At 49.8% G+C, this 22,450-nt stretch overlaps 1 protein-coding gene across 1 annotated transcript in view; it reads right to left on the reverse strand.

The window, feature by feature from the left end:
- Positions 1–22,450, reverse strand: part of LOC112561407 (zinc finger MIZ domain-containing protein 1-like) — a 171,537-nt gene that overhangs the window by 118,920 nt on the left and 30,167 nt on the right. Inside the window, exons 2-3 of the mRNA XM_025233894.1 lie at positions 9,057–9,229; positions 4,443–4,556 (exon numbers count right to left, since the gene is read on the reverse strand). Of these exons, the coding sequence (XP_025089679.1) occupies positions 4,443–4,556; positions 9,057–9,152 (210 nt within the window). The 5' untranslated portion in view covers positions 9,153–9,229. The remainder of the gene's footprint in view (positions 1–4,442; positions 4,557–9,056; positions 9,230–22,450) is intronic.

Consider the following 22,450-nt stretch of genomic DNA (forward strand, 5'->3'; position numbering starts at 1 on the left):
TAATGAATGGAAGTATGTAGATGTGTAAAACACGGCTAAACACGTGCACACACACACACACACACACGTAGTACAGGCACATGGAGAGAAAGAGAAAAACCAGATAATCGTTTTTTGGCGACAAAACAAAATGTCAGAGGTAAACAACTTCTGTTTAACTTTTTGCTGATGTTTTTTTCATCGAACTTTTTGTTTTCCCTTCAGATGATGGGAGGACAATTCTGTCTGATACACAGACAAGAGGAGCTGCCTCCACTACCCACAGTCCTCCACCCCCAGCTCTGGACATGGTCCGATAAAGCCAGCGAATGACTAACGAAGGATGATAATTGCGGTCGTGGTAACGAACAAAATGATTGTAATTTTCAAACATTGATCACAATGGTTTAAATTGTTATTGTGACAATGACAACTGGCATAAACACTTATTACAATCATGACAAAAAATAATTTGCTGGCACCGAGTCGATGAATATGAAGTGACTGTTCAAATTAAGATAATCGGAGAAAGATTTACAGTCAATACATTTGGAGAAATGGAAAAAGGCGAGAAGTGAGAAACAGCTTCAATCTTTCCCTCAACCACTGCATCCTCGTCAGTGACAAACACTCGCTTGTCAACACATCGCACTCCAGCGCATGCGCATACAATACTTGATGTTACTGCGCTTTATTATTATACTAGTGTCACAGCACATGGTCTTAGCGTCACAGCATATCACCAGGCATTAGACAGGCGATGCCACTTCTAGTCAACACCACAAACGTCACATTCTATACTCAACAGAGTCTCGTCAATCTCTCGTCAACAGCAAATAAAAATGTCAATCGGTATTTAACAATTAAAAACTTCACGTCATTCTCTAGTCAACGATAAACAACGTCACCGTCGTCACGTCAATCTCTAGTCAACGATAAACAACGTCACCGTCGTCACGTCATTCTCTAGTCAAAGACAAAGAAGGTGACGTCTCTACGATGCCAGCCTGTTGTCAAGAGCAGAGCCCGGAGTCTGGCGGCATCAACAAGTCGCTGACTGCAGCCCAATGGATGAAGCAGACAGAACTAACGACAGATGACAGATGACAGATGACAGATGAGGCTCAGGAACGTCATCGCCTGGCAATGGCTAGAACAGAGGAGCAGACGGCATCTCTACAGCTCGCGACCTTGAAACCGACATGACGTCACAGGTCAGCAGTCCAGTCTCGAGGTCATCTCTGCTCGTGGCCGGCTCTGACGTCACCAGCAACCCTCTTCACTGGCACGTCACGAGCGTGTCCACAAACTGCAGTCATCACCTGACAACCAACTGACACCATAGCCACAAACGTCAGGTGACGTCTACATGACGTCACATCAACGAGTGCAGCGATGTACGGCAGACCACCTGACATTAGGGAATTACAACACACAGCGTCTAATCCTATTTTTTTCGAAAATAAAAACGTTTCAAGATCGCCATGGGCTCTACTGCGCTCTTATCGGAGGAGCGCGTCAGCACTTCCGGTACCCTTAAAGGTATTTACAGATTACAGTATTTACCTTCCGTCCCTCACGGTCTTTGTGTACACCCGTCTATGTGCACACCCGTCTATGCGTACACCCGTCTATGTGAACACCCGATCTCTCAACTCTTTTCCTCATCACGCCGTTATTTGCTGACGTCCTCCAAGTCCTCCTCGTGTCCATCCAAACACAGATATTAGAGAAACTGCCCGAGATGTTCATCACAACAAACCGTCTATCAAATGGCAGTCATCGACTTTGCTCAGTGGACAATAGATGATAAATACGACAGGCAATAAAGCATAAAGCTCATCTTCTGCCACCAAAGCTTCTGACAACGACTACGGACAGAGGTCCGTCTCCTACCACAACATCGACTAGGAACATATTACCCATCAGCCCTCGTCACTCTCATTCTCTTACCATCTTTTTAGAACACAGACTTGACCGTGACCCCGTCCTGACCCTGAAGGTGTACAGCGCTTGTCTGTAATTTACTTGGTGCATGAGTGAGTGAGTAGAAGTGAGTGAGTAGAAGTGAGTGAGTAGAAGTGAGTGAGTAGAAGTGAGTGAGTCTGTTAAATGAGAATACGGATGCATAGTTGGTTGTTGATAATTTAGTCTGTATATTATTTATGCAAAGTGGTCTCATCAAATCTTTGGAAAGGCGCTCATCATCCTCCTCCTCCTCCTCCTCATCATCATCATCAGTATTATTATTATTGATAACTAGCGGGTCTCCCTGTGAAATCTGGAGTCGCCTGAGTTACACCCGTAAACATAAACTAATCAGCGAATCGAACTTGAGACAGACGTTGCTATGGTGCGAGAGTGCACCAGGATCAGGAGGGTGAGTGAGAGTGTGGTGAGTGTGTGTGTGAGTGTGTGTGAGTGTGAGTGTGTGTGTGGTGAGTGTGTGTATGGTGTGTGTGAGTGCGCGTGCGAGTATGTGGATACTGAAGTCTATCCCCACATATCCATTGTCTTCCTCTACAGCCCTCAGCCATTGTATTCCGGCCGTAACTGCGGTAACCGGAAGAGGAAATGTTGCTTGGGAGCATGCGCACTAATAAAACTGACCTTTACATGATTCATGTCATACTTTCATTCACTGAATTTAAGCAAATCTGAGTCTGACATTCTCCATGAAATGATTATTTTACACCACACTCTCTAACTTCAGCCTGAAACTGCGTACTCGTCAATCCCTCCCGTGACTGCGCGCGCACACATCCAGACACACGAGGAGGGAGCGAGTGAGTGCAGATTTTTAATTGCTTTTTAGACACGTGCTTACGGCACTTCTGTGAAACACACGCGCGCGCACACACACACACAGTCTTGTAAATGAGAAGAGTAGTGGGGAAGAAAAAGTGAAAGCAAGAGAGAGAGAAAGGAGGAGAAAGACAGAAAAACACGTCAGGAAACAAAAACATTAAGCCCAAGATTCTTACAATGCTAAAATGTGGAAGGGAGGGAACCCAGTTTCTGGAAAAGATTAGCAGCCTGCAGGATAAAGGCGAGAGAGAGAGAGAAAAAAAAAAACCTGCCGCAACCGCGTTTTCTCCACCCAGCCTCTTCATCTCTTTCCAAAGCCCCCCTCCCCCACTGCCCCCAATCTAACCCCTCCCTAACCCTTTGCCGCGGCCGCCTACTTCCGTGGGGGTCAGCCCCGCCGGTCCAAGTGTTTCATTCAGCTGCAGCCACTGCAAATGGAAACCATTAATAGGATCAATGCCCCGACCAGCACTTCGCCTCTTGCCTTGCCTTTCCGCGGCCTGCCACTGTCCTGCGCCACCCCTCGCCCCCCACACCCCCCTCACAGCACCGTCTTGCGATGACCTCCCTTCCCCCCGACCCTCCCGTCCTCCCACCACCGCGTGCGCGCGCGCGTCAGGCCGTCTCACGCGCGGGTAATGGAAATCCTTGCGCACACAGGCCTGGAGGATCCGCTTAGAGCTGCAACACCTTGCACACAAATACCCAAATATTTGGCGGAACCCAAGCCCGTGTTTCCTAGCTTCTTAATTCTCTGGCCCCCGACTCTTAACAAGGCTCCCAGATTCCTGCGATAGACTGCGCAGCTGTATCGCCGGCATCTTCACCTCCCTCTCCTCCCTCTCCAACACGCGCATCCACACCACGAGCCGCGCGCGTCAAGTATGCAGCTCCTAGGCGACCGCATCCCCCACAGCCATGCGCATGCGTACAGCCGCAATCTTCGTCGTTTACCTGATAAAAGGTGAGGGAGGGATCCGGTAGACTTCCTTTGTGTGAGAGAGAGAAAGAAAGAGAGATGTGTCCGTGTCTCACCTGTTGGTGTGTGTCTTGTTTACTGGCAACAGACACAATCACCACGGACTGACTAATTATATTTATGACGACGAGCAAAGATGTCAACAGGTTCACCTCACTTTGTATGTAAGTGTCCCATGTCTGTGCGGCACTTGGTGGAAAACAACGGACTGACTGACACCCAGCTGCGGAGCCTGACACGAGGATGAGTCGCTGAATGCTAATTACATCACACCTGATTAATCTGTTCACACCTCATTACACTCAGCGCCAGGTAAAACGTGTGAACACGTCACGGCTCATTCGCTAGAAGCATGATGATGTAACTGGCACAGACACGTTTATACAGGTGTATTATGTACCTGACTTATGTTGTAATTATAGGAGCACACAGACAGGGGCAGGACATGACAACTGTCGCCAACCGTTGTCATCACGGCGGGGGATGCGATGTCAAGACTTTAACATCAGAGGTTTATTTTGTTGACCATTCTGCACAGACCTTTGCAGTGTAAACAAACAAAGTGCTAACAACAGTTTGTCAACACATCCACAACAAACACACACGCACCCACACGCACCCGGTGACAAGCGAGATATCACAACATCCCAGACACAAAGATGCAGGCGACACTTACCGTCAGACATCCCATCAGCCCCTCTTCGAACTGCAGCTGAAAAGCCCGGGTGTCCGAGCACCACTCCAGCAGTTCCCGAGCCGCGTTCTGGAACCCGGGTGGATTCTGCAGGTGCTGCACACAGTGAGACTTTGGTCAGTCATGTTACATGCGGGTGCACGCTAAGCACTGACATGTCTATGAGTGTGTAAGTAAATAAAGAGTTTGTCTGACATGTCTATGTGTGTGTAATGTAAACAAAGAGCTTGTCTATGTGGTCACGTCACTGACATGTCTATGTGAGTGGATAAAGAGCTTGTCTACAATATATACACAGCAAACAATACCAGCAAGTGAACTAGCATCCTATTGTCCCACATTAATATTTCACTCACATGCGTACATACAGACACATTGCTAACTACTTATGTAAGTTTACTTGTTTATTAACGAATAATAAAGGTGTAACCACGTGTCTAGGTTTATTCGGGTGTAATAGAGTGTTAATACAGTGGTAACTACGTGTCCAGGTTTATCCGGGTGTATTAGGGTGGTAAGCATTGTCTACCTCAATGAGCGAAGACCGCGAACAGAACTCTCGAGGGACCAGGACGCCAAGAGATTTTACTGATCAGACAACATCTGAAGGCAAGGGACTGACAGGAGGGTGAGGTGAGGAAGTGGAGGCCAAACTCAATTAAAATGTGATGTCACCACCACCCACAGCCACACCTACTGACGCACACAGCGACGGCTACAACTCCGCCATCAAGGCGGTCAGTCGCGCACGTGACATGTTTAGGAAACAAAGCTTCTGTCTCACAAACTAATAAGAAACAACAGTCCAGCCCTTGATTAAACTTGGTGAAAAATGTTATTTCTCTTTGTCTCTCCACTTCCTGTTTACTGATGGACCCAAACATTAGTCCGCGCGCCGTTCACTAGATCGTGGGTTCGATGCTCAATCACAATCTTGTGCCTGTCCACCCAGAGTACTGTCCACCCAGTGTTTCATCCAATGCTGCCACCATGACTACTTCTGTTGTGGGAGCTGAGGTAGTGTTCTGCCAGATGAGTGGACGGAATCCGACTCACCCCCAGACGCCGAGACAATTCAGCCGATGTTGATAAACTGTAAGGTAGGTCCTCGGCCACAACTGTCCCTCCTGTCATCACCAGCCATCACATCAACGTCCTGCTCGGCGATAGGTGATGATTTGCTAACAAACACCTTTATGTTTTGAAACTATTTGTGGTGACAGACATCAGACACACAAACACACAGACACAGACACACAGTCACACAGACACACAGACACACAGACACACAGACACACAGACACACAACACACAGTCACACAGACACACAGACACACAGACACACACACACACACAGACACACACAGACACACAGTCACACAGACACACACAGCGATCCCCGGTGGCTCTATGGTGGTGGCATACATCCATTGTTGACGCCGCCATGACACGTAGCGGGCTCAGTGTAGAGACATGATGTCGAGATAAACTATTTAATGTGATACCAACGAGCAGGTTGATTTATCGGTAAACGCATGAAACTGTCAAGAACTCAGGACTGACAGATTGGTAAAAAGGAAGACAATACACAAGAAAACAATTGTGACATTAAGTAAACTGACGAGCGACAGACCTCAGCAAACAGGCCGAGAGAAAGAAAGATATCGACTAACAAGCAGCAAACTACCCTGGAGATAATACGGCTAAATTCTCACAAGCAATTCTATGGGTAAACCTGCTAACTGGTGGTAAAGATGCCAAAGGCTACACCAACACCGCAACATTCCAGACATTATGAGTGAGCACTGCTCATCTGCAGGGTCCTCTGTAAGGACGACGACAGACAGACTGGGTGAGAGACGAGGACGCAATGGTCCAACAAGCACCGCGCCAGACGACAGGAAATGCCATTGACCGGGTGTCTGACCACGCCTTCACGTAGAAGCCACACCAGCTACCCTTCCAGACCTCACCAGCAGAAGTTTCTACCCCTGTGGCTATGGCGGGCTTCAGACTCACTTAAACATCGTCATTTCCGGCCAGTAACATCTCCTACTCCACCTTCCACGGGCCCTCGGTGAACGAGGGGTACTGCACGCATGAATAGGAATAAAGTCCTGCTGGGGACAAGTGTGTTTATTTGTAGGTTGACCACTAGGGTCCACATCTCGAAAGCATCACCGACCTCCGAGGTATCTGACCCTTCGGTTAACACGAATATTTCTAGAAAGAGAATGGCTGACACGCTCAACTACTTGACTAACCTACACTCTAGAACTTACACTATTCAAAGACAGGAGAAGTCAGAAACAATCACACCACAGGATGCAACACTGTGGACACCACAGCTCCGTCCCTTTGCTACCCATCGTAACTCCTCCATGGATGATTCACTAAGTACATATCATCGTCGTCGTCGTCCTCATCATTATGAAGCGAGGATATGTCATTACCCGTGGGCAAAGTAGAGAAATAAGGAAAAAACTTGTCGTTTCTATAGTTACCACGCACTGTGCAGACCCCGTCAATACTGTTTTGTGTAACTTTACCCCGGGGGCATGTTTGCCACAGATGTATAACTACGGTTCCAGAGGTAAACAAATATCTGCGGAGTCGCAATGTGACTGGAGGAAGACAAGATGCTTGGTCTTAATTTCTCGGAGCCGACGACTTACCCTGGCTTCATGAACAAGGCCCCAGACTGACAAGGGGTGGAGTAGAGCTGCCTCCCTGCTTCATTTTAACAAGCAGCATTCACATGAGCATGCCCGCCACTCGTGTCCCTCCCCGGGGTCAGCACTGATCCCATTTCACAGACTGAGTGAAGGCCAGGCGCGGTTGTGATGCACGAAGATCTGCCGGCCTGCTGCTCCACCCCCTGCCCACCCTCTACACCAAACCAGTTCTTTCTCTTTTCATCGTCTTAGACGTTTCTTACTTCACACACACACACATCATTCTTTTTTTTTTTTTAAAGCGGCTTGTTCATATCTGTACAGCTGTGAATGTGTGATGAGTCGTGTAGAGAAACATTCTGTACCTCCCCACCACCCCTTCCACCACCACTCATGGGAATGTGTGACGAGAGAAATGGGCAAACGAGGAGGGACTGACCGGAGGGTGTGGCGAGCATGAAGAGGATGGGGGGTGAGGGTACAGTGATGCTCATGTCGGGGGTCGGGGAGGTCATGAACTCACACAAGCGTTGGGCGGTCTAACACTCGCCATCTTGTGGCCCGACACCCGCCTGACGACACTGACCAGTGTCTAGTCACCACATTCCCGACAACGAAACCGACTTTGCTAATGACATTGAATGTAGATGACATGGCGATGACAAAAGATTGGCAGCGATGGAAGGAAATGCATCAAGCCGTTTTGGCGGCCGCGCATGCGTGCACACGATAGGAAGTGACGTCATGACCACACCTGCACTCTTCTTACTGCGCTGTTATCCTGTTCTTCCTTCCTGCACTCTTCAGAGAATCAGGCGTTAGCAGACTGCAGGTCGTGATCAATACCCGTCCTGCGGACATTTACTGATAGACTCAGCCTGATATACAAAGACAGTTCTTTGCAACTGGCAAAAGGTGGGTAGACACTAGACACTGGACACTAGACACTGGACACTCGACACTAGACACTGGACACTAGACACTAGACACTGGACACTAGACACGGGCCCTGAGACACCCAGCATCCTGGCAGAGAAGACAAGCACTTAAAGCGTGAGATGGGCGATTTGTCTCCCGTGGAGCTGCGATCACTCGCGCTACCTGGCGGCAGAACAAGGGCAGGCGACTGCAAGAAGAAGCCCACGCACACAAAGCGAGAACACCACGAGAACAACAATATTCCATTATAGGCGACATCCGGGGCCCCACCTCGACCTCGCCAGGGACGCTATGAAGATTGATAGCGAGATCAAGTGCGAAGGTCCCGTCTCCAGGGGCCTGGCCTAATCAAGCAGGCGCTGTCTGTAGATTGTAATATCGCCCTCCCTCCCTCTCTCTCTCGTGCCGGCTCGCTCGCTAGTTCACCCACCCCCCACACACACACCATCACCCAGGTCTCCTCCATCCCCCCGCTCGCTCACCATTGCTCCTTTCCTTGTTTGCACACCCCGCACCCAGCCACCGCCACCCTGCCCCACGACCTGACGTGTGTCGGTAATGGAATGCAGTTGCAGCCGGAGTCTGGTGAAGCCAGAAATAAGCGATGGGTGGAGCACTGGCCTCGTTGTGGTACTTCGTTACACAGCTGTGACGTGTGTCGGGTGCGCACTGACCCCACTAACCCCACAAACACATTTGGCAGTAAAACATCTCTAATGTAACGGGACTCACTTCCTCCCTGGGGCTCTGGTTATTACACATCACACAATGTAATAAAACCAAAACTGTTTATTTATCTTCATCATCGGCAATCCTCCGACTCTCAACACTCGCTACATCTGTGAAATCTCGGCTAAGAATCCCTCTGAAACCTAATAATAGAAACACTACGACAGCGATGACGATGATGATGGCGATGTAGTAGTGTCGGCATGTAACAACAATAAACAACAACATCGTCAGTGGGGATGCCAGTCCTGACCTGCTTGATGCAGGCGAGGCGGTCGTTGGTCTGCTGGATGTGGCGGTCCATGTCGACGAGGCGGTTGGCCTCCGGGGACTGATTGTTGTCGTGCATGGCGCGTGCTGACGTTCCGTCCCTAGGTCAAAGGTCAGCCCACGCCTGCCTGCAGGCCAGCCCCCTGTCTTCTTCGTCTGAAATGAGAAAAGAAGAAACGCATTGTGCCAAAGTGTAAACATGAGTGAGACAAACAGTTTGTTACATGTCACGATGTCTTCATCAGCTCCACAGTCAACCTGCCAAGCGAGGCGTTGTTGCCAATGACAACGCTTATAAACATCATCAGCTTAAAGGAGTCTATACGACTTTTTATTTAATCAGGAAAACAAATTCTTTTAAATGACAAGATGAAGTCTTGATCTGCAAGCAGCCATCCTTTCTTTGTGTAATCGACGATGGTAAACAGTATAACATCACTATCCTTTAGACCAACACAAAACAACAACAATAATAATATAATAATGGCGTCAGTAACAGCAGCAGACAAGGATACCAACTCGCCATTGACACAACTGATTCTGCGCAACGGATAAGGTGTATTTATTATCCGTCAGGATACGAACCATCTGACATTTTCACAATGAGTCACGAAGGCGGTATTAAAAAAAAATTAATCCAACATCAATTACTGAGCCTGGCATTCTCACAGGTATAAACTAAATATATTCTACCTGTACATGTATATACTAGATATATTGAACCTATACATGTACATACTAGATATATTGTACCTATACATGTACCTACTAAGTACATTGTACTATACATGTATATACTATATATATGTACCTATACATGTACTTACTAAGTATATTGTACCTATACATGTACATACTAAGTACATTGTACCTATACATGTACATACTAAGATATTGTACCTATACATGTATACTAAGTATATTGTACCTATACATGCACACATTCAACACACAACAGCAATCACTGAAGTCCACACTGACACGTGCATGTACAACCCCCGATGTCACAACAAACGCATAACAACACGATTGTCTACAAAAGCATGCTCAGGCCATTTCAAAATATCTATATATGTATATTTTTCTTGTTGCGAGGCGACTACACAAGTTGTTGGAAAGCACTTGTGGCGAGTGGGAGGAGGCCCCACGGAGAGCCGTTAATAGACTGTTAATGACAGGCGTAGCGGAGCTGCTCAACGGACCGGAAACATCGCGCACTGAGACGAGTCGGCATCAGCGTGAACATGCACACGTACGTCACGTGCACGCGCGGTGGTGGGTGGGTACAGGGGTAGGCAAGCAGTCGGGTGGTTGACGTAGGCGGCGCTGGTGCCAGGCGTGGACAATCCAACGCCCTGATCCTCTGGCATTACTGACGCATGTTATTTGCCGAGCTTCTCGCATTACCTCCCCTTGCGCCGGTGCTGAGCGACGTCAGCAACAACAGGCAGTTGGTGACCACGTGGTGACTGGGGGGATAACTCGTGTGTGTGTGGGGTGGGTGTTCATACCTGCACGTCACTGTGACGCCACCACGCGGTCCTTTTCCCTTCCCTCCCGTGTCTTCCTGCAGCTGCCGAGGCGACTTCCGTCTTCAGCCATGCGCAACGCTGGCCAGGTTTGGTTTTTTCTTCTCTCTCTCCCCATCCCATTCTTTCACTTCTTCGCTTCCGTCAATCGGGGATGATGGGATGCTACCCAAACTACAGACATCCTGACTAGTATTGGTAGAAATGGTGGTATTGATGACACTACCACCGTCTTCCTGTCGTTGACTAGGACACATGGAGGGAGCGGCGGCTAGTGACGACTAGTGACGACTAGTGCCGATACCACGGGCTGGTGCTGCTCACCATGAAAGACTGTCGATAATGATGAATAGTACAGACGAAACAACGACGTGTGCCAGCACAACTAATACCCACAATACTTGCTAGGATGATGACTGATGCTGATAATATTTCTAAAAATCGCGCCTGTGAGTGGAGGGCGGGTCTACACACTACGAGGTTCTCACTGAGCCCCAGGTCAACACAGACCATCTCAAAACTCAAATCCGCCGAAAGAACAGGTGAGGGTTAGGGTTAGTGAGGACTGACAGGTCGCAGGTAAACAAAAGTGTGAATGGGGGGGGGGGTGAGTGGGTCAGCGAGCAGCACTCACATCGTCTAGTGACGTAACTGTGCACGTCACCACGATAGGACCGCGCGCAGCACGAGCGCCGGCTGCCAGGCTGCACGTGCACAGAGGCGGCAGCTCCCCCTCCCTACACACACACACCGACAGACCGCCTGCCCCTCTCGTCACGTGCTCCACACCTGGGCGGGGAGAGAGGAGGAAGGGTGCCTCACATCTGACACTGACACAAGCTTCTGGAACTTGTCGGAAGTGTCCGCGACCCCAGAGCGAGGTTTCCTACCCACAACTGCGGTCAGCGTGCTTACATTCCGTCGGACGGCAAGCATCACGGCTGCTCCACCCGTGTATCAAGCAACCTCTGCACCCAGCATCACTTACGGGTACAGGCTCTTCACGATAAACACAAGCCGCACGAGCACCTTGTCGGCATTAGTCACTAAACATGGCGCTAACAACAATTACTACAAACTGTCGCTGGGGCGGGGTGAGGGTGAGGGTGACATCACACATCTCAACGGCATCTCTGTCCGTTCCTGTTCACCCCCAACCCTCTTTCTCAGTAGTAAGGTCAACTGGGTCAACCTGGCTAGGTGCCTTGCGTCCTACGGATATCGAACGTCTGATCAGCCGGCATCAGGTTTGACGTCCTTCACCCTGTCGTCCACAGCCACCGACTACTACACCCACGACCGCACACGTCACATCACGTGGCCTGTGACGGCAAGAAACATGCAGACGAGGGCGACACCGCGCTGAATGTAACGGCTGACGTCACGCTCGCGCTGCTGTAGGACACGTGTGTGTGTGTGCGTGTGTGGAGGTGGTGGTGGCATTTATCTTCCTGGATGTTCCTGGCATCAGCTGGGCTGCTTCCCTCACATTCCGATGCGGAATCAAGGAGCAGGAGTCGGCACGAAGAAAGGCCCCCACAGCCAATCGGCGGGAGGAGTTTCTCACCTCTTGGCACTTCTGCCCTTTGTCTCAACGCCCGGCTGAAAGGTAACTGCACGGGCATTTTATGCATTTGACAGGCACTTCGAAAACAATGTATCAAAGCAACAACAACAAGCCTTTAGCGCTTCCTCCCCCAAACCCTCTCACCACCACCTCCTCCGCCAGGCGCGTGGAATTCCGCGCAGGGAGCTGGAATGGATGAGGGGAGAACGGAGGGAATAGGGAACCACACAGCCTGGAAGCAAGAGGCATCCACTGGGACGATGTCTTGGCGAGTAAAGGGGAGAGAACAGTGGGACTTGTTCACATGTCCTCACGTGTTCACATAAACAGCCATCTGTCCACCCGTTAGCTTGTCTCCCTTTACTGTTTTTTCAACGATCTTGTTTCTCCTGCGACAGGTGAGACACAAGTACCCTGTCGTCTCACTCCAGACACTTCTGCAAGTACCCGGCACCTCACTCTGCACCCGTCAGCACGTTCCGCGCCTGCTGTCAAGTACCCGACACCTCAGTACACCTTTACACCTTTCCTGCCCTCAAGAGCTGTTCTCGCATGACGACAGGTTGAGCTCACGATGATGGCTTCCCTCAGGTAACGGTGCAGCAAAATGCACTGAGGCCGCACGGGGCAGTGAACTAAGTGGTTCGCCGTGTCTAGGGCACTTTATGTGAAAGGCGGAAACAACCCTCGTTTTCGCTGTCATTACCTCTCATGATAAGTCGGGTATCCGTTCCTCCACCACGGCAGCTGGGAGGCAGGGGAAGCTTCCCAGTCACAGACTACCGAGGCTTATCTCGAGAGATGTACGTTGGTAACGTGAGTGACATTTGCCCCCAGCGCGGGAAGACGATGTTTGGAGGGCGGTGCTAATGGACCTGTGGTGGAGGGAGGATCGGTGTTGATGTCAAGCCGATGACGAAGACGATATCAGGTGGGAGCAGTCGGTTGCCCCCGGGCTGCAGTCCTGGTCACAAACTCAGAGGTATCAAAACCTGTTTCTCTAGTCTTCTTCCAAAATTAAAGTGAAGGCGGTGCTCATGGCGTTTGACAGACTTCGCTGATCCTGTCCACTGGAAGGATTTTCAAGTGAACTTTGGTGCCCCGAGTGTGTAGGTGTCTGTGACAACACTGGACACTGGTCGTTGTGACGAGGACAGGAAGTGACGCAGCTGTCGCTCTTGTCTCAAGAAAATCAGTGGAAAGCACAACTCTGACAGAATGAACTACGCTCATCGTCATGTAAACATCCAAACATCACCTGCACGAGCTGGTGGCTCGACCTGTGGTTGACCCCGCCATCATAAGTAGCAAGTCGTCATGCCTTCACATGTCTTGCTGGCATCATGGCTGACTATGTCCACTGCAGTAATAATGGCAATCTTTTGTTCTACATCTCCTAGGTTTCCAGGACTATCTAAACCCTTCACAGGGTCACTAATATTTGACTCCTTCCATCTTCTCCCCCCTCTCCCCCTAGCGTCGTTCCGGCTAACAATAACATCAAGGAAGATAACTCCAGGCCTGGCACGACTCGGTGCCAAAGAAAATATTCTCCAGAATGACTGAGCGACCACCACGGTCTGGCCCTGCCCATGATGGCAGCACACCTGTCGGACACCGAGGCGTCTTGTAGGAACTGCACCTGCGGACGGTCAGGTTCTGGCGATGTACATGGAAAAGGTAGAAGTCAGACAACCATGACGGGCCAACTGATATTGCTCCCAAAGATACCCCCATTTCCCCATAATTCAACATACTTAATCCTCCCTAACCAAAGGTTCTAACTACAGACAAAAATCAAACCAAAACATGAAACATAACCAAACACGACTCGGCAAACAACCCCGAGTGGAATGTGGTTTCCGCGACAGTCAAAATAAAATGTTCGGTCCTTGGAAAGGCAGCCTGGTGACAGGTCTTCCCCAGTGCCAGTAAATCGTGCCCCATCACTGGCGGCCTTGGGAACATATTTGGGGCAAGCCCCAAATCCAGGCCGATCCGGAACCGAGGCGGCGCGGCCAGCGAAGCGCCCCCTGTCGGCAGCGTTGACCCGCGAGAGTGTACTGTCAGCTGCAGGAGGAGGTCTCCACAGCAAGCTCGCGCGTTTTTCAGGGCAGTTGGCTGTCTGTGACTCCACTCCTCCGGCAGCGCCCTCATGCAAACACGTGTCTGAGGTACCAGGGAGGGTGGGGCCAGCAGCTTCTGGGGGGGGGGGCAGGCGGCGCTAAACAGCGAGGGGAGAGGGGGGGGGTTGGAGATAGGAAACGGAATAAAACTGAAACCCGGGGTCGAGATTTCACTCTCACTGTATCCTCCGCTTTGATTCTCGGGTACTAAGGCAACCGGAAGTTGCTGAAAGACGTAGAAAGTGTAGATTGCCAGCTCGTGTGCAAACTCTCCAAGACAACACAGTCTCGGGTACAGCGGGAGGTGGTGTGGGAGGGGAGGTTGCTGGAATGGGGTGGAGGGAGGACATGAAGAGAAGGATGCAAATTTCCACTCGCGTGATTTCAACAACTGTCCTGTCAGAGCAAAGGACGGGTGCTGCATACGCGAAGGTTGCTGCCTTATTTTTTTAATATTTTTAAGGTAAAGCCATTCATCTCTTACAATCTAATCTGAGTGACACGGATCATGCTGATAGTTCCACTGGCTTTATCTTTCCCGCCTCCACCCCCAGCAAGCACTGATGCTCAGCCGCCGGGAGGGTTGGCCAGAGAAGCGGGTGGCAGAAGGTGTGTACTCCTCTCCTCTGACACGAGGCAGGTCCAGCAAATGACGAAAACCACGATAATACGATAACGACAACGATGACCATGAAGTGCCAATGAAGATGATACAACGACGACGACGACGATGATGATGAGGTAATGACAACACGACGACACCAACCATGGTCATGGTAGGAGAAATCATCGTTGACGACTAGAGGAAGAAAGCTAGCGCCCAGAGGCAGATGCACGCTAGTACCTGTCATAAAAATAGCAACATGCGTTGAGGAGCAGAAGGGATGGGCTCAACGGAACAAGAGAGGGGAGGGGGCTAACTTCCTGCAAAGGGAGAGGATTCTCGGGATGCTGGAATCCCCGCCGTAGCTACTTACTCGTCCCGCGAGTTGTGTTTTCACAGGCTACACACTGTGGCCTCGTTTACCTGCACACCCATGGGGCCGCCCAGCCCACCGACCCCTTCGCTATCTCTGTGGATGGAACAAAGCCACAGATGATTCTGCTTTCCTTTTGATATTTTTGGCTCGGCATTCCAGCCTTCATTCCTCTAATGGTCTGCATCCAAAATAACCAACAGTGCCTTTGACTGGCTACCTGCTCTACACGATGACTACACACTCACTAGTCACCACCCGGGGGAGGGGCCTGCCTTCTGTGGATGCTGTTGTCACTCGGAATTTTGAAAATAATTATTGTGGTTTTCCGCATTTGTTTCGTCCCGATGGCAGGACTCATGGCAAAGTGGCAAAAACTAACATTTCAAAACACTGGCGAATATTGTTGACCAGTAAAAGATATTTTCCCCTAACGTATCTTAGCGACAACAACATTTGACTCCAACATCCTTTAACTCAAGTGTAAAACTAAGATTACAAAGCACAGACATGTTTAAAATGCTGCACGCGCGTGCGACACTGTCTGAAGGATGAATTCCGATCTCAAGATACGAGGGCGAGGAGAAGCACATCATCTGGGTGAACTCCCCTGCTGCTTGTTGTCTGGCACCTGGGTGTGTACGGACCTGATGGGGATGGCGAGGTGGGTGTGATACCCTCCCCATCCTCTCGCTGTTAACCCTCTTGTGCTACACTGACTCCCCCCTCACCTTGCGATACTAAGGATAAACTGAAAGAACTTGAAAGAAAGGAAAAAGAGACAGACAGACGATGCGGACATGCAGGTGAGACTAGCAGCCTCTGATGTCGATGACTGACCACTACAGCTCTGGCTGAAGCAGCCACCGTACCCTGACCCAACCTCATCCACCGCGGTGTCGCTGTCGTCGTTGGTGATGAGGACGCCATGAAGACCTGTCGACACGCTTCAGACTTTCCAGACAGAGACCGTTTCTTTGATACAATGTCCATATTCTGGACCCGAAATCCGTAAATAAAAATCTTACATGTTATGAATGAAAATGAATTAATTTGCGGAGCATTTTCATGAATCGGTCTTTCCTACTGTCGAGATGCTCCTATCTACATCCACACAGAAAAGCATCCTCTGTGGTCCTCTCGGTGCCTGCGTGTTACTGAGAGTTCTTGTGGCCAACAATGTCACAGGACCAGCGTGACACGTGACTGTCACACGAACACCACGCGCAACACACACTTTAACCCTTTCTTGCTGGTTCAATATACGGACTAAGAGTTCAAAAATCGTAATTTCACATTTGTCCCGGACTATTTATCGTATAAAATAAGAGAGAAATGTACTTGTAAGGCCCTCCGTCTCGCACGTGCACTCACACCTCTTGTCCTCAACAGTTCATTTCTGCGGAGCTCGGAGGCGACTAAGATTTCCGTTGACATCAACGGGTGAGAAATATTTATGTCACTTCAAACCAAACATGAGTGTCAAAACAGACGAGTCACCGAAACCACAGGTGAGTGTACAGGTAAGCGCATATTCTCCCTTGCTATCACACCTTTAATTTCCAGGTATTTATATGTAAACACAATTATATAAATGACAATATATTTCACGCTTCACAAGAGTTGAGTGAAGACCACGACAAAATATCCAATTGTACCCACCTTACAGTTTTAAGCTCCGAATTTAAATAGCATGAAATAGTTCTATTTGATAATGTTTTAATATCATACAAAATATTCAGCCTAAAGCCTAATGGTAAGAAAATTTCTTGTTAATGATATAGTCAATATCATCTGTAACATTTAGCAGCCATTTCCCTTGTTTAACCGACTGAAAGTCGATCTTGAAGAGGTTGAGAGGTCAGCAGGTGCATCTGTCATACGGACACCCGTCTAAGTACAGGTGTCCACCATGATGTCTCGGAGTTTCCCGTCTCAAAAGACAAAACAACAAAGAAATAAAAGACAGGAAGGAATTCCCAGGCCACAACAGAGAAAAGTTCTAAATGAACTCGCCAGTGGTGAATGGCTCTCAGTGCAGTCGGGTGGCACATGCATCCCCAGCACAGCTCGCACTACTGAGGCGTCCACCCGGAGTTTGGCTGCGAGTCACGCTTGGATGCCAGCATGAAACAAGAGCCCGGCATCAATCTCTCCATTGCTGCTGCTGCTTAGACACTAATGTCCCCCCGTGACTGGCGATAGCCATCTCCTTGTGGGGCTGCACAAGCTAACAAACGGGAATTTGGCGGAGTCTGATCAACAGATAGCCACCTGTGGATTTTATATCAGACAACTCCGCCCCACCACAGGGGCAGCAGACGGAGGTGAAAAGGAACAGACGACAGCACCAGCTCCAGGTGCGCCGAGCACCGACTCAAGCTGCGCAATCGTCAGCAACTGTGGGCGGCGATAATGATGTACATAGAGCCTCCTGTGCCTCACACCTTTACAATACATTCTCACAATAAATGGCAGCAGTGCGCATGAAAATCAATCTGAGAGGAATGTCATAAAAATCTGAAAGTCGTTGTCGGTTTGTAGACAGAGGCAGCAGTGGTTGTGTGGATGCTGGTGGTGATAGTACTGATGATGGTGATGTCAACAGCGGCAGCAGCAACTTGCCAGCTCAGTATTTGTGTCTTTGTGTGTGCCTGTGAGTGATGCTGTTGTTACCATTACTGTACAAGTTAATTCTTCTGTTTGTGTATCGTGTTTACACGCGCTCCAGTGCGCATGCTTACACTCAACAACCAGTTCTCTCCCCTACACACTCATTCACCTCGGTGGAGCCACTGTGTCAGCATGTTGTAGACAAGGGGAGGGAGGAATCGGTGTTTTACGCCGAGCCAGCAGCTAAGACTATATCACAACAAGGCAGCCAGCCCTGGAAACAGATGCCTCAAGCAGAGAAAGAACAGCGTGCCCGAGACGAGAGTTGAACCCAGGACAACCAACCTTCACTGTATTGTGACAGGCGCTAACCGCTGCACCACGGGACCACCCTGTTGTAAACAAGGACAGCAAGGTTTACTAATGTAAACAAGGACAGAGCGGTTTACTAATGCTGTAAACAAGGACAGCGAGGTTTACCAATGTTAATGTGAGCGACATTACAAGGAAGGCAACAGGACAAGCGACGTACCCTGATAGTGCGCATGACCACAAGACTAGCTTCCCAACTCTGCATGTCGGGTACTGGAGGACTGAGGTGGGTGGGTTCGGGCTCTTACTCAATCTTTACTACTTTGTAAACCTATTGTCATGGGCGCGGGTGATCTGTGGTGTCAGATGCACTCACACACCTGCACCCAGTTAAAGTCCACTCCATCAGTCCATGGCAACATTCCCAATCACAGGTGACGTGACATTCGCTGTTCTGAACACTATGAACCCCCCTTCTCTCTCCCTTCCGTCTATAGAGACACGCCCTCTTTATTTTTCTTGCTTTTATACAAAAAAAACCCTACCCCCTAGCCCCCGTCACCAAACCCCTTCCACACTTTTCCAGCTGACAACATCCTCGTGCAGATTCTCCCCCCTTGGCCAGAGAGCTCCCCCCGTGCGGCGCTGTCAACGCAGGTAACAGGCTTGCAGCAACATGGCAGCTGCGAGACTGGGTGAGAATTGAAAAAGAAAAAAGCTCCCCAACAACACCCCGGGAATCCCATGAAATAAACCATGTAATCGTTTTCCTTGGCGAACGCCTGCTTAAAAGACTGCAACCATCACACACGCTCGCGCGTGAAATAAAAGTTGGGGAACGGGAGGAGGGAAAGCCCACGTGCGCCATCAAACAGTTTTCTTCTCTCAGGAGTCTCCTTCCAGGGCCAAGAACTGAGGGGCAGCAACCCTAGCTACGTGTGACAGGCGGTGAGGGGAGGAGGACGGTGCCAAGAAGGGGGTGGGAAGGTTGAGTACCCGCCTCTAACCCTCCGTGTACAGGCAGCGAGGACGTCTTCAGATAAAGAAAACACGCCAGACACACCTTCGCACGGATGCTGCTCACCCGCTGTAGCCACTTAGTCACTGAGCACAGGACAAGGCGAAGGAGGACAACTTTAGGTTTGTGAGCTTCTCTCTCTCTCGCACACCAAACAAGCTCCATCACTTTCAACCCTGTCCCTTCTCCCCTAGCCCCCATCACAAATAAAGTTTCTGTGCCGCACCTTATTGTAGGCCCTCGGCCCCAGAGTAGGGGCTGGTCGCCCCCTGCTGGCAGCCAGCTAACGGCGGACGGGAGGCTGGGGCGGCGGCAATGGAGATGTAGGTGGACGGAGGCAGCACAAACGTGGAGAGGACCACGTGCAGCCCCACCTGCAGACACCGAGTGTGGGGGGAGACAGAAGTGGGGGGTCATGGAAAGAACTGGCTTCGCCTCTTCTCACGTTCTTTTGTGACTAGTCCACGGGTACACAGCAAAGTCATCGGGGTGCAGCCTGGCCAGTGCCGACCTGACACATGTTGTACCCGTGAATGACCATAAATACAATATGGCGATGTCCTGTACTGACCCCGCGTACAACAGGGAGGTCAACATGTGGACAGTGAGCATCATTACTCACGCCTCTAACATCATGTCGTGTACTTACGAAAGCTACAGGTAAGCGCTGTCACAGTGGACAGGTAAGTCAGTCAAAGTAAGAAGTGGCAAAGACCGCGGGAATTTATCTTTCAAAATGAGACTTAGGCTATTTATACTTGTTAGTGTGGCGCTTATTTATAAACATTCACTTTATAAGTATATTCTACGCTTAGTCCTTGAAGTAATATTTAAAACTAGTTGTTTATACTTTTTGTGATTATCCGCTTTTTAAAGTTTTCAGCAATGATTTGCAGCTGAAGAGACTGCAAGAGGGCGGAGACCTGTGATTCAATGACCGGAAAAAATGAGTGTCCCGGACGAGTGGGTATGGTCTCATTAACCTGAAGCACGTCCAGCATAATATTTGAAAGCTTTGTTTATTTGTTTGTTCTGCTGTTGTTGTTGTTTGGGGTTTTTTTTCTTTTTGGCGGGCGGCAACTCAGGCCCAATATTTCCCCTCCTGCTAAACTGGCAGCCGTGAGATGCGCCAGCCAGCCGCCAGGGGAGGTAAGCGGGAAAAAAAGGGGGGCAAGTAATGAAAACATCAGGGTGTGGGGTGTGTGCAAGTCTGTCGTCACCTCTAACAATGCCGCGGTCTGGAATGATGGCACCGCGCCGCAGCCAGAAAGGCAACAAGGCAAAGCGATACCCACCCTGCCTGCACCACCCTGCCTCCACACACCCTACACCCTGACTGGCGGCACTGGCATTGTTTTGGTTCAGGCGTCACGGTATCTCATCCACTTTGCGCATGCAACCTTTCACCCCCTGCTCTCCGCCCTCCCCACCCGATCCCTCATCCCTCGCCGTAACTCACGCCAGCCTCCCGCGCCACAACCGCTGCCACATGGCGCCCTTGACAACCAACTCAATTACTCTTTAACGCACTTTAAACTATTCTTCCGTCTTCGGCATTTTCGTTATAAAAAAGTCCTCCTTACTCATTTTTCCTCCCGAAGGAGGTCGGCCGACATGGAAAGTCTGAATGACAAGAGACTTAAGTGATTCACCTTCCTCCGCCACTCTGTCAGCCTCAGCTCTACTCGCGTGGAAAGCACGGCCAAGATCTGATAAAACTGCTGACTTACGACTCCTGGGTAGGTCTGCGTGTTAAGAGGGTGCATACCCAGCAGCCAGCATCCCCGACAAACGAGGCTGCAACTGTCGGGTGCGCGTGCAGTTACCCGAGCGAGGCCGAGAGGAAGCTGCGGGACGCCCGAGCCGAAGTGCCGACGACTGCCTTGGCAGAAGGGCGCATGTCGGCCACGTACCCGGCCCTCCGCGTGCTTGCCTCCCTTGTCTCTTCACGTGCAATGGGAGGCGACGTGATCCTCGCTCCAATCAACGGCCTACATCTTGCTCATCCACCCCCCTCCCATGACCTTTGTGCTGATGGCGATGTGCAGTTTCCGACATTCTCCTCGTGTCTAGGCGATGCTAGAACTACATTTCTCTCTTTTTGTCCTGCAAGAAGTTGCAACATCATCCAACTTTTGTTTTGCTTCCCAAAAATAAAAAGAAGATTAAGGGGAGTGTGTGTGGAAAGTGTGTTGGGGGAGGGGAGGGGAAGAAAGAGAAGAACGTGGCCTTGTAACACCGCCGAGCACAATGTAAACATGTTTGAGACAACAAAATAATCCTGATTCTATGCACGTGTTCACATTGTATGTCAATAAAAGTAGTGTATGTGCATAGATAATAGCATCAGCAGACAATGGATAACTGGCAAATAATTGTAAAGCCTCCATTGAGCACCTGTATAGTGCTACAAACTTTACAAACTGGTCAAGACTTCAGGTAGCAGACCAAGTGATTAGTCCAGCAAGGTAGACATGGTGAGGTGTAAGAGATGAGTTCAGTATTTTACTGTTAGAACCTTGACAGTTAAATGTTTAAGCTAAAAATAGTACAACAGGTGCTTCTCAACATCGTGTACAGTTAGACACTCGGGTATTTCCAGTCGTACCCGGGGCTCTTGTGTATCTGAGGGTATGACTGGAGCCTGGAGACTCCCACTGTAGACCTGTCAAACCGGGTGTTTGAGGCCTGGTGTCAGCACAGGGTGGGTACAGGCTGCACCCAGGCTGGAAACTTGTCTGAACATGCAACTAGAGCAGCTACAACAGGACGATGCCAGTCTCGCTTGTGACAATCACAAAGACATTGAAATCCATGAAGAACTGCGAGCACAGCCTGCACACCTTGGTTCTCACACACATGTCCCAAACCCTACCTGTATGGTGTGCCACTCAGTTCACACTCCTAGAATGTTCTCTCTGTTATCACAAGCATCTTATGTGCTCCACCTGGTGGTCTGTTACATCATCTCATCACCTGTAGTCAGCAGGCCTGAGGTCTAGGTGTGAAGATAACAGAGACAGTCTACCTGTGTTACTGTAGACCATAATTGTTTGTGGAACTGACACTTACAGTGGAGAGACTTCTACCAGTTCTACAGGAGATTATTTTGCAAGCCCCGTATGTCTGAACTCTACAACAGCACCATGGACATCTATCTACTGAACTGCTGGCAGACACATTTCTCGCGGCCCAGGCACAAATTCCAGTTCAACCCTCGACATCAAGACGACGA

This window comes from Pomacea canaliculata, linkage group LG1 (genome assembly GCF_003073045.1).
Source record: "Pomacea canaliculata isolate SZHN2017 linkage group LG1, ASM307304v1, whole genome shotgun sequence".
Classification (NCBI taxonomy): domain Eukaryota; kingdom Metazoa; phylum Mollusca; class Gastropoda; order Architaenioglossa; family Ampullariidae; genus Pomacea; species Pomacea canaliculata.